We start from the raw sequence: 12,796 nt of genomic DNA on the forward strand, positions 1-12,796 counted from the left end.
AGGCACAATTAAAAGACACAAAATGCTTTCGGTCACACCATTCGCACACATAAGCAAGCACACCTCATGCGCAAATCTCCAGCCAAAATATTGGAGATGGCGGTCACGTGTGCATGAGATGTGCTTGCTTGTGTTTATGAATGGTGCACGTTTCTCTTTTGCTGATGAAGGCTGTGGTTGGGGACCCAAACAGTGAGGTCAACAGTCACATCAAATTAGGAAATGATGGGGGAACTATTTCAGCACTTGTCTGAAGCAATTTTGGCAAATCACAGAAAACCTAAATCGGAATGACCAGACACGGGTTTGAACCTTTGTCCTCCTGAATGTGAGTCCAATGTGCTAACCACGGAGCCACCTTGCTCAGTTGAAGCTTTATGTATGTCTCTTTTAATTGTGTCTGTCTGCAACTTAATGTGTCTTCTTTATGATAAGGTCTTTTTCCTTAATGATTTCTGTTAATCCAGCTTTATAAAGGTCCCCAGTGTGACTGAAAATACCAAGAATCAATTTTTAAAAATTTCTAACTGAGCTACTCCAGCATAAAACTTGATGATTTTTCTACTGAAACTCAGTCTGGTATCTGCGTATTCTACAACTATTTTTATTTTGGCATTCCACATTAAACCAATCTGGATAGTTACACATATGTGACTGACTCATTTCTTCACTTGCAATAGTGCAGTCAAACAAAGTCAGATTTCTTTTATCTACTTCTTATTAATAAGACTATTTTTCGAGCTGCAACTGATTTACATTTTTAAAATACAGAAGAGAAGCATCTGTCTTCAGCCACCATAATGCTTTTTCTTTTTTTAATTAGAAAGCACAATTCAGTTTGATCCCAAAAGACCCACCTTCAGATGCTTAACACATTCTTTCAGAATTGATGTACAAAGAGATTCATAATGTTACCAAGTGAAATAAAAATCAGTGTAATGTGCAAAATTTGTGGTTTTACAAAGTAAGTTATCTGTACAACCAATCACAGTGGCAAAGAACAAAGTGAACCTTTTTAATAAATACCTTTCTACATACATTACTTTTTCTTAAGTTAGGGAAAGCTACCAATCTTTGTACCCATCATAGATCATCTGTAGGGCTTTCAGAATATTGCAACTAGTTTATAAACCTTATGCTAATACTTCATTCAGATTACATCTCCTACTGAAAATGACATTTGGGGGGGAGGGGGGGTATTCAGTATTTATATTGATATTCAATAACAACACACTTTATTTACTTTGTGGCAATATGGAATTGAACTGTAACCTGTAACAAATTATCCCCCCCCCCCCCCCCCCCCCCCGGGGAAATGGGTGGGGCGGCACTGGTTTGGGACACACTCCTCTGGAATACATGAGAATATAAACTACAATTAGCTTACACAATCTAATAGCTGTGTGCATTAGCACACTACTTCCCGGATTCAGAGAGCTGCACCAGTCCTGAACCGAATCTGTCTGGCAGATTAACACTAAGGGCCAGTGTGCCAGCCAGCCTGGATGAGGTTTTTAGGTGGTTTCCCACCACCAACATTGTGAATACTGGGCTGGTACCCAAATCCCACCTCAGTTACATGATTGACAAATATTTTGAAAAATGTTCTCTCACTTTCACAAGGGATAACACAAGGCGCACATAGATGAGGTACACAGATTCTGTCCCAGCAGGAAAGGGCATCTCTCCACCCTCTACCATTAACATTGCCAAATCCAGAAAAAAGACAAACCATGATTCACTTGGTGGCTCAGTTGTTAAATGTCAGAGTGGAAATCCAAAGTTTCAGGGTGTAATCCCAACAGATTCTACAATTACTTCTGGGACATGAGATGAGTTGTACCCTCTGATGGTGGTCTGTGGTGTGGGAAACTGAACCACAGTCCAGTTCAGTTTTCATGTCAAATTTTATTTCCCCACTCCCCATAACATCATAGCAGACTAAGTAAATCAGTTTCTGGAACAGCCGAAACCAACAGTGTATTGCCTCCATTTCCAAAAGGAAACAACACAGATCTACATTTCTTGTCTATTTTTCTTTTTATTTATACCATGGACGTTTCAGCCTCCTATCCCCGTGAAACAGATTGCCCCGCCCTGAGTACAAAGAAGGGTTCAGATCATCCACCTATATTTAATTTTGTCGATTTTTCCCCCCCTCAGTTCTCTACAAAAAAAAAAAATTCTGTAAACCTTGACTGGGAAGCAAAATCACTTAAAATGAATTGGATCAGTGGACTTCTAGGATTGCAAAGTATTCTAATCATGAGGCAATAAGACAAATCTAGCAACCCTTTTTCCTATTGAGTTCTCTAACAATTTTTTCTATCTATCTACCATCTTATGTATCATTATTTGATAATTTCTTATGCTCAAGGTCAACTACAAAAGGAAAGCAGAACATTTAGAAAATAATAAAGCCTTCACTCTAGAACTTCAGTAGTTGCTTGGAATATTGACATGTGCTTCAGTAAGTGAAGATCATATTCCCATCATTTTTGAGTGGTTCATCTTACAATGCAATTAGAGTCTGTATATCAGGAGGGTGAAAGTGTATATCTTTACAACTTAACCATAGTTAAGTGCATCTCAACTAGGCAACATCTTGAAGTCTCTTTGTTGCTGAGTGTATAGACTTGATTTATTATTTTTTTTCCCCCTGTGCCATATGAGTTTCTTTCTTGAAAGGTTTCTAATTATCAAATAGCCACCATCCACCTTTCCCAGTCAATCATGTTTCCACATCCGATACGCTAGGCTGCTGGTATCTGGTACTCAGTTGGTGTTCTCGGCAATGATCTATCAAAGTATGCACTATAGGTAGAAATTGGGGGTCCTGCACCTAAGAGCATAAAATAGACATCATTTGCTGAGAGGCTATGATCAATGTTTTCTAGGTTGCAAAAATAAATTTTCCTTTGAAACCAGCTGGATGAAGAAAGTACTCAAGGAGAGGACTGGATTGCAAAAAGTAAAACAAGGCTAACAATGTAATTAAATCAGGCAATACAGGTTAAGTTACATTAGGAAATAAAACTAAAAATAGTAGATGAATTTTGCTATTTGGGCAGCAAAATAACTGACAATGGCTAAAATAGAGAAGATATAAAATTCAGACTGGCAATGGTAAGAAATGTATTTCTGAAAGAGAAAAATGTATTAACATGGAAGCAAAACTGTTAGCGAGACTTGAACAGAAGTAAAAACAGGACAACACTCAGTTTGTCTAAGAGATTAATGGCTTTCTTAATCTGAGGATGAAGGAGAATTGTTGAAAATTAGATGGGTGGATTGGCTATCCAGTGGAGAGTTAATCATAGGCCACATTTGGAGGCATCAAGGAATCGTCAGTTTGCTAATAGAGGGGAAGTGGGGGGAGACTTGCAGGAGACCAAAGCATGACTCTTGTAAGTTGGTTCAAATGGATGTAGGCCATAAGGTGAATAAATATTTTGCTAGGGGAGTACAATTCCAACCAATGATCTCTAAGTAAAGCCTTCTTCCAGTGGTGTAAATGCCAGATGCTTCAGCAATGCTGTAGATGACTAGCTTCAGAGCACAAGTTTGTTTACATGAGGGTTCACTTTAAATGAACAGAGTATAGTGTCTGTAAGCATAACGACTTCTGTAATGTTATTCAACCATAGATGGCTTATTCTTGAATTATTTTTCATTTACATTGCAGATCATATCAACTGAAACTTTGGAGCAACAAAAGTGCTGTTTTGTAGGTTGTAGTTATGGAGAGGTGAAGAGGCTCATGCAGGATAGACTAGTGTAGATAGCTGCATCAAAGCCAGTTGTCAGATTGAAGACAACAACACAGCCACTGCTTTATAGTGTCAAAGAAGACCTCCGAATACGGAACTTGGGGATCTATCTGACCCTATACCAATGTGGCAAGACATATATGTCTGCTTAATTATATTTATGAAGATAAGTGTCCTTTGTTTGTACATAATTTTATCATCTGCCATTCAACAACTAACATTTGTTGCCTGAATTTTGGCGTTCTTGCACCCACATTGTTTTCTTCAGCCCGACAACTGGCTTTGATGCAGCTGTCCGCACCAGTCTATCTAGCGCGTGCCTTTTTATCTCTGCATAACTACTAAAGCCTACATTAATTTGCACCAGCGTACTATAGCCAAGGTTTGGTCTCCAACGAAACTTCCCCACTTCACATCCAGTAGCAAATTGACAATTCCGTGATGCCTCCAGACTGAGTAACTCTCCACTGGTTATACAATCTTCTATACTTCAGCCATTGTAAGTTATTTTGCTGCCTAAACAGCAAAAGTCATCTACTACTATTTGTTTTATTTCCTAATGTAACTCTTCCAGTATCCCGTGATGTAACTACATTCAATTACCCTCATTTTACTTCTGTAGATGTTCTTATAACCTTCAAGACACTTTCCATCCTGTTCAACTGCTTTTCCAAATCCTTTGCCATCTCTAAATTACAATTTCATTAGCAAATCTTAAAATCTTTTTCTTCACCTTGTACTTTAACCCACTTGTGGAGGAAACCACCAAGAAATTCGACATTTTGCTTCACACAGATTGAACAACACTGGGGATAGGCTACCTTATCTAACTCCCTTCTCACCTATCACTTCACTTTCACATTTTTCTGCAGTTTGCTGTACAAGTTGTCGTCAACCTATCACCCCTTGCATTTTGTCCCTGCTACACAATCTCAAAGAGGGCTTCCAGTCAACTATCACTCACTTTCTCTAAATTTACACTGCTATGAATGTAGGTTTGCCTTTCGACAACTGACTCATCACATTAGTTTCTACCACTTTATCCATTGCACTTCATACAATTCATGTCAGTAATTTTCAGTTATTGATTACGAAAGTGACAGGTCATTATTCTTTTATCTGTCAGAACCTACCTTCTTTCTAGTAGGAACTACTACGTTCTTCATTAAACCTGAGATTATTTCACCTGCCTCCTATTTTGTATACCATTTACAATAGCTCGTCATGTTATGTTCATCTGAAGAACTGAAGTTAGTATCATCTACTCCAGGTGTCTTGTTTCAACATTGGTCGTTTAGTACCGTCAAGTTATTCTCTCTGTTTATCATCTCCCATATTCTCTGCTTCTTCCCTTTCCATAATATTGTCCTCTATTTCAATTTCTTTTTATTTGCACCCATGAAAAATGTCTCAGTAATCAAAACTTTTCTGTAATCTTTTGTTTTAAATGAGTTATGAAATTTGCAGGTCAAAATGGCTGCCAGTATTTACCTTCTGAAGCAAAGTTCCAGTTATGCCAGTACACACGAAACACTAATCCTAGCTTTTGGCACTCATTTGTTTCTCGGGGAAGTAAGAGGAATGGATGGGGCAAGTTTAGAAAGAAGTGGCAGGTCATTCTGACCCCAAGATGACAGAACCACCTGTTCCTCCTGGTTGTAGATGTCTGGCTATTCAGTGTGTCTGTAGTTTTATAGGTCTGAAGTTAATGTTCCTTTCTAGTACTCACCTCATTAGCATGTACTGAAAAATTAAAAATGTTTGCATCTTATGTAGCACACTTTTGTACTGAAATGTCTATTCAGCAAATGTGTAATACCATTCCAATTTCATGAAATTTCTGTAGAATACTGTACACCTAAGATGATATTTCTCCTGTTTTTGTGCATGTGTGACAATCTCAGAGCCCAAATTACACACAACAAATGTTCATGTTTTGATAGCCAGATGTAAAATTATGTACAAACCAAAGCTAAAAGATGTTATGAACTTTTAATCACTCAACTGTAGCCCACACCAGGTGTGTTGACAACAGGAAACAAAGATGTAGGGGGGAGGTGTCTGACGACATAATCAGAGATAATACATGGGTAAGCACTGCCGGCTTCAGTCCAGGAATGCAAAGGGCAGAGTGAGAAATGAAGTCAGATAAACAGTCCACTTAAACCACGAAAGTAGATGGAGGGGGAAGAGAAGAAAGATGGGATGGATGCGATCTACATTAAACTAATAAAGAAAAGAGTAAATTAATGAATGATAGTATAATTTAACACATGACTGTACATGCTGCAGTAAGGAGGCTTAGATTTTTTTTAAAAAAAAAAAAAGGGACAATTACTGAAGTACATGAAATAAGTCATAATTTCTGTATTGTCTGCGTTAGGACATTCAAACTGCACAGTTGGCCATGCGGCATGATTGGAATTAGTATGCATATGCACCTTGTCGGCCATTTGCACGTGAAAATTTCACGTTACAGCTTGTCTGAGCATACAGCATCTGTGAAGGCCTACTATGTGAGCAATAACAACCCCACTGCAGCTCAAAGGAAGTTTGCAACAGAGTTCAATCTGAAGACAACTGGTCCAAGTGTGCTAACAATCAAGAATTTGATTTGCAAGTTTGAAGGAACAGGTAGTGTTCGTGATGACAGTGTTGTCATTGTCGGTCATCCAAAAAGGGTGAAAACGCCTGAAAACATAGAGAAGACACGCTCTGGGTTTCAAACCAGCCCCAGGAAATTAATTGGATGAGCAGCACAACATGTGGAAATCAACGAAGAGGCACTGTGACAAATTATTGTTTACGACCTGTATCTCTTCCCATACAAAATTCAAACATCAGCCATTAAGCACCAAGGGCCATGGAACAGCAGTTGTGTTTTTGCCAACATTTGTCCACAGAATTGAGGAACAGGACTTTGATGTGAACACGGTATGGATCAGCAACAAAGCTCACTTTCATTTGGAAGGGTTTGTCAATAAGCAAAACTGGCGCATTGGGGGACTGAGAATCCCCATTTCGCAATCATGAAGTCTCTTCACCCCCAACGTATGATTGGGGTGTGCAGTCACGGAATAATCTGTGTGAAATTCTTCGACGACACAGTGACTACCGAACAGTATGTGAAGGTTTTGGAAGATGATTTCATTCCCATTACCCAAAGTGATCCCGATTTTCAAAATATGTGGTTCATGCAAGACGGAGTTCAACCCCCATGAAACAGGAAAGTGCGTGATGTCCTGGAGGAGCACTTTGGGGACCACATTCTGGCTCTGGGGTACCCAGAGGCCATTGTCAAGTGCCTCGATTGGCTGCCACATTCTCCAGATCTGCACACCTGCAACTTTTTTTGCGGGACTATATTAGAGAAAGTGTATAGCAATAACTGCAAAACCACTGCCGAGATGAGAACAGCCATTCAGGAGGTCATCGACAGCATTGATTTTCAGACACTGCAGTGGGTCATGCAGAATTTCACTATTTGTCTGTGCCACATCACCTACGATAGCAGGCACACAGAACAAAGCATAATCTACATCCAAATATCTGTAGTTATGTTTACATGTTGAATAAAGTGTGCGCACCCTGTAGTTTGTAACAAATTTAAGTTTTTTGTATAGTTTAAATAATTGTCACCCTGTATGTAACCAAATAATGCAATATCAGTATGGAATACTTCAGAGTCCACAAACAACTTTATTGAGAACCGAGACCATGAAGAGAGCAGAGCTACAGTGGGACAAGCCCACCTCCCTCTTGCAGGGCTGGCAGCCTACACCCAAGTTGCATCTTTGCAAAAGCCTAACCAATATCAGGTCATTTCTGGTGTCATGAAAGTCTTCCTCCAACTCAATGATGGACTAGGATTTGGCTCAGCATTCATTTCAAAAGAGGGGGTGGGGTGGGAAGATAGGGGGAGAAGGAGATGGGGGGGAGAAGGTGATGGGGGGGGGAGAAGGTGATGGGGGGGGGGGAGAAGGTGATGGGGGGGGGAGAAGGTGATGGGGGGGGAGAAGGTGATTGGGGGGGGGGAGAAGGTGATTGGGGGGGGGGAGAAGGTGATTGGGGGGGGGGGGAGAAGGTGATTGGGGGGGGGGAGAAGGTGATGGGGGGGGGGGGAGAAGGTGATGGGGGGGGGGGGGGGAGAAGGTGATGGGGGGGAGAAGGTGATGGGGGGGGGAGAAGGTGATGGGGGGGGGAGAAGGTGATGGGGGGGGGAGAAGGTGATGGGGGGGGGAGAAGGTGATGGGGGGGGAGAAGGTGATGGGGGGGAGAAGGAGATGGGGGGGAGAAGGAGATGGGGGGGAGAAGGTGATGGGGGGGAGAAGGAGATGGGGGGGAGAAGGAGATGGGGGGGAGAAGGAGATGGGGGGAGAAGGAGATGGGGGGAGAAGGAGATGGGGGGGGGGAGAAGGTGATGGGGGGGGGGGGAGAAGGTGATGGGGGGGGAGAAGGAGATGGGGGGGAGAAGGAGATGGGGGGGGGAGAAGGAGATGGGGGGGGGGGGAGAAGGAGATGGGGGGGGGGAGAAGGAGATGGGGGGGAGAAGGAGATGGGGGGGGGGAGAAGGAGATGGGGGGGGAGAAGGAGATGGGGGGGGAGAAGGAGATGGGGGGGAGAAGGAGATGGGGGGGGAGAAGGAGATGGGGGGGGAGAAGGAGATGGGGGGGGAGAAGGAGATGGGGGGGGAGAAGGAGATGGGGGGGAGAAGGAGATGGGGGGGGAGAAGGAGATGGGGGGGGAGAAGGAGATGGGGGGGGAGAAGGAGATGGGGGGGAGAAGGAGATGGGGGGGAGAAGGAGATGGGGGGGGAGAAGGAGATGGGGGGGGGAGAAGGAGATGGGGGGGGAGAAGGAGATGGGGGGGGGAGAAGGAGATGGGGGGGGGAGAAGGAGATGGGGGGGGGAGAAGGAGATGGGGGGGAGAAGGAGATGGGGGGGAGAAGGAGATGGGGGGGGGGAGAAGGAGATGGGGGGGGGGAGAAGGAGATGGGGGGGGGAGAGAAGGAGATGGGGGGGGGGAGAGAAGGAGATGGGGGGGGGAGAAGGAGATGGGGGGGGGGGGGGAGAAGGAGATGGGGGGGGGAGAAGGAGATGGGGGGGAGAAGGAGATGGGGGGGGGAGAAGGAGATGGGGGGGGGAGAAGGAGATGGGGGGGAGAAGGAGATGGGGGGGAGAAGGAGATGGGGGGGAGAAGGAGAGAGGGGGGGAGAAGGAGAGAGGGGGGGAGAAGGAGAGAGGGGGGGAGAAGGAGAGAGGGGGGGAGAAGGAGAGAGGGGGGGAGAAGGAGAGAGGGGGGAGAAGGAGAGAGGGGGGGAGAAGGAGAGAGGGGGGGAGAAGGAGAGAGGGGGGGAGAAGGAGAGAGGGGGGGAGAAGGAGAGAGGGGGGGAGAAGGAGAGAGGGGGGGGAGAAGGAGAGAGGGGGGGAGAAGGAGAGAGGGGGGGAGAAGGAGAGAGGGGGGGAGAAGGAGAGAGGGGGGGAGAAGGAGAGAGGGGGGGAGAAGGAGAGAGGGGGGGAGAAGGAGAGAGGGGGGGAGAAGGAGAGAGGGGGGGAGAAGGAGAGAGGGGGGGGAGAAGGAGAGTGGGGGGGAGAAGGAGAAGGAGAGGGGGGGGAGAGAGAGAGAGAGAGAGACAGAGAGAGAGAGAGAGAGAGAGAGAGAGATAACTGCACAACTGCTTACTGGGGTTGATAGCATTGTAAACAAAGTAGTACAGGCACCACCTCTGCTAGTATCTTACGTGCATCTAAAACTAACATGTTTAAATCTCTCCGCTATCTAATTATCACCATGTGTCAGTAATGAACACAAGGTCTGAAACAGTATGAAAATTTATAGTTTCATATGGAAATATTTGAAATTTTCACATACAAACACATTAAATTTGGGTCACCTGTACTTTATTTTACATCAACAGCAAATGTACATTTTCACACAATAACTTTCAGACTTAAAATTTAAGAACAAAAATACCAGTAGTTTAACAAAAACTTATCTAATGGCCAAACACCTCAAACTCCAACTGTGCCTGACTATCTTAATTTGGACAAAATCATGATTGCCACTTATTTACACACCCATAACAAGACAATGTCATTCTGTAACTCTCTGTTGGCAAATGTTTGAAATCCACACTACCAGAGCGTATATTAGTACAGCCTCCAATCAAGACTTTTGGCAGTGAACTGGAAGCAATATGCACTTTCTTTTTTTACAAAGTCAACTATATTTATGACACACAATGCAGTAATGAAAAATGGCAGTATGACTCATGAGTAAAATGATCAGTCTTATTTGATCAACGCAGATGAAAATACTGCTACACTGATAATTTTTTAAAAAATTCTGAATAAATACAGCAATGAATATAAGCTGTATTCAATAAAAAAATGTAGGAGGTGGGGGAGTGGGGAAGGAGCATTCCTAACAAGGAAAAAAGCTCCTTTAACTGGTACACCATTTCATTCTTACGCTAAATAGCGAAGTCTTCAGACTAGAATAGCAAAGCGTAAAGATATATTTAAATGACCAACATGCCTGCTGCTATTAATAATGGAAAGAAATGTTAAAACTTTTAAGGTTTAGACATGAAATCATCACCATGGCTTCTCACCGTCTTATTTCATTGTACTTCAGGATTAATTGATAATTAGTGTTTGTTACATTCAAGTAAACTTCAAAAAAAAAAAAAAAACCAAACAATTCATTAACATAAAGAATACCGAACATTATAAAGATGTATAAAATTACATTTCTGAACATATCTCTCATATCCTAAAAGACTGAGTATTCTATAACTTCATACTGTTGTACAAATGAATCGTCTGACAAAGATATAAGTCATCATTCCATAAAATTCGTCAGCCGAGCTACAGTGAGAAACTTTTTCCTGGCCACAGGTAAAATAGAAACACCTCTGATCACAGAATTCTTGCAGCTTCGTAACTTCTTGGACTTCATGTCCTCACAGTTTTAAAAAACTATGTAAAATTTCCTGCGTCTTTTGTATATTTTGAAGTTTTCTTACTGCTAGCCGGAGGCGTCAAAAGGCAAGTAGACACTGGAAGAGCTTCTATATCCATCTGGAGTAAACGCTGCTGGGCGGCCTCCTAAATGTGAAATGCACTCATCAACCAAACATTTCATACCATCAGATTAACAAACACCTTAGACAAGGAGGAGATGAGAAATATAGAGATGTGCCTGGATACATACTTACAGCACAAATTCAGGAATACTTACAAGCATCTTGACATCAACTGAATGTGTTTGCGTATGATGAGTGTCACCAACAATAACACATGCTGCTGGATCATTCCACATGCCGGACTGTAAAACACCTTCTTCACGGAGGGTTAAGGCAAATGGTGACATCCAATGGACACACCTGTCTATATCTTTCCATTTCATTCCTGGAACAGAATGAATTTCTTCCATTGGTGCACAGAAATAAAAAATGTTTAACATCTATCACCCTGATGAACAGTTTTACACATGCACACGCAACAATAATTTTACAGCTTACACTGTACGTGGTAAATTTAAATTTATCAGCTTATATCAATAGCATTAAAAAATTTTCAGGATATTACACATGTTCTACATGATGTAAAGACAAAGCCTAACACTTGTGGAAAAAAAGTTATTTTATACTGTTAAAACCTTAGTTCCTGTCTGAAAAATTACTGTGTCCCCATACAAAAAAATCACAGAATTAAAGCATTTATACAGCAACTACAGTTACAACGGCCACACACACATAAATGGCGTACCCGAGCAATTGGGGCAAATACAGCAAGTCAGAGTGGCAATGAGTTTCACAAGTTATGGCATGTAATGCTTTCCCTCCCAGTGTGAGAGTACAGAGCTTACAATAAAACTCAAATTTAAAAAAAGGAGACTGCACTAATAAAGATAGTGTAAATCACATGTGATGACTAAGGCAATGCACGACAAATAAGAACTTAGTTTCGGGAAATTTTGAACTGCAGCAGAACCCTATTTTAACAAACCCACTTCCAAGAAATTCCAGTTTTTATCAAATATTTCTATCAATCCCACAGAACCTGTCATTAAAAACAACTATATTGCACTCCATTTTTAACGAAGCCCCTTTAAGGAAAAGTTAGTTTGAAGAAATAAAGAGTTTTCCAGTTACTCCAGCTTTGATGACATTCTTCACATTTCAAGCCATTTGGAGCAATTACCTTCATTTTAAAGCAGTTTGTGCTGTTAAATGATAATACAATAAGTGTCAGTAACTCAATTGATTCTTTTAATAAACAAACAGATCTGTTTTCCATTCAAAGTTGGAAACTTCAAACTGGTGATTCAGTGTTCTCAAATAATGCCACCACACCATCGATAGTATGCTTCCTGGGGTTCTCCTGAGTTGTTTATTCCATTTTATGCACAATATTCCCTCTTACTCACTGCCTGGACTCCAACCAGACTTGACGCATTGTTGGTCTCAGCTATTTACAGCTAAAACCGTAACCTCCACATGTCAGGCACTCAGATCGGTACCAAACGTTGTACGTTCAAGTATCAACCAAAACAATTTAGTTCTTGCTATGTGCAGTTGTCCAGCAGAACATGCTTATACGTTACTTTTAATTAACACCAGAACTATGGAGCACAGAAAACCATACCCGTCAGTGATTGTATCACAAATCTCTCATGGGTAATGCGGTCATCATACCCTAGGTCACACACTCAAACCCCACTAACGACAATTTTTCTTTTAACTGTTTACACGTGAAACAGTTTTACAGAAAATTTTTCTGACATGTAAAAGGACTGATTTTTTGGCTGTTTTTTTGTTTTGTTAGTTCAACTTTACATACTTATTATTGATATTATTTTGTTATCCAACTGCTAGTATTAATTTATAGGGTTCAATTTTAATCATAACTGTTAAAAACAAAATCTAGAACCACACTATAAAAACTTGTCCCATACATCATTTTTTATTGTGTGGTTCACATATACACAGGGAAGAGAGAGAGATATTTATATGTGACACA

The 12,796-nt window shown here is 41.9% G+C and overlaps 1 protein-coding gene across 7 annotated transcripts in view; it reads right to left on the reverse strand.

Moving 5' to 3' along the window:
* Positions 1 to 9,653: 9,653 nt before the first annotated feature.
* LOC124615470 (G1/S-specific cyclin-E) overlaps positions 9,654 to 12,796 on the reverse strand; it is a 180,914-nt gene continuing 177,771 nt past the window's right edge. For all 7 annotated transcript variants that reach the window (XM_047143390.1, XM_047143386.1, XM_047143385.1 and 4 more), the window contains 2 exons: positions 11,013 to 11,182; positions 9,654 to 10,879 (listed from right to left, as the gene is read on the reverse strand). In XM_047143390.1, coding sequence (XP_046999346.1) covers positions 10,751 to 10,879; positions 11,013 to 11,182 — 299 coding nt within the window. In that variant the 3' untranslated portion in view covers positions 9,654 to 10,750. The remainder of the gene's footprint in view (positions 10,880 to 11,012; positions 11,183 to 12,796) is intronic.

This window comes from Schistocerca americana, chromosome 5 (genome assembly GCF_021461395.2).
Source record: "Schistocerca americana isolate TAMUIC-IGC-003095 chromosome 5, iqSchAmer2.1, whole genome shotgun sequence".
NCBI classification, from domain to species: Eukaryota; Metazoa; Arthropoda; class Insecta; order Orthoptera; family Acrididae; genus Schistocerca; species Schistocerca americana.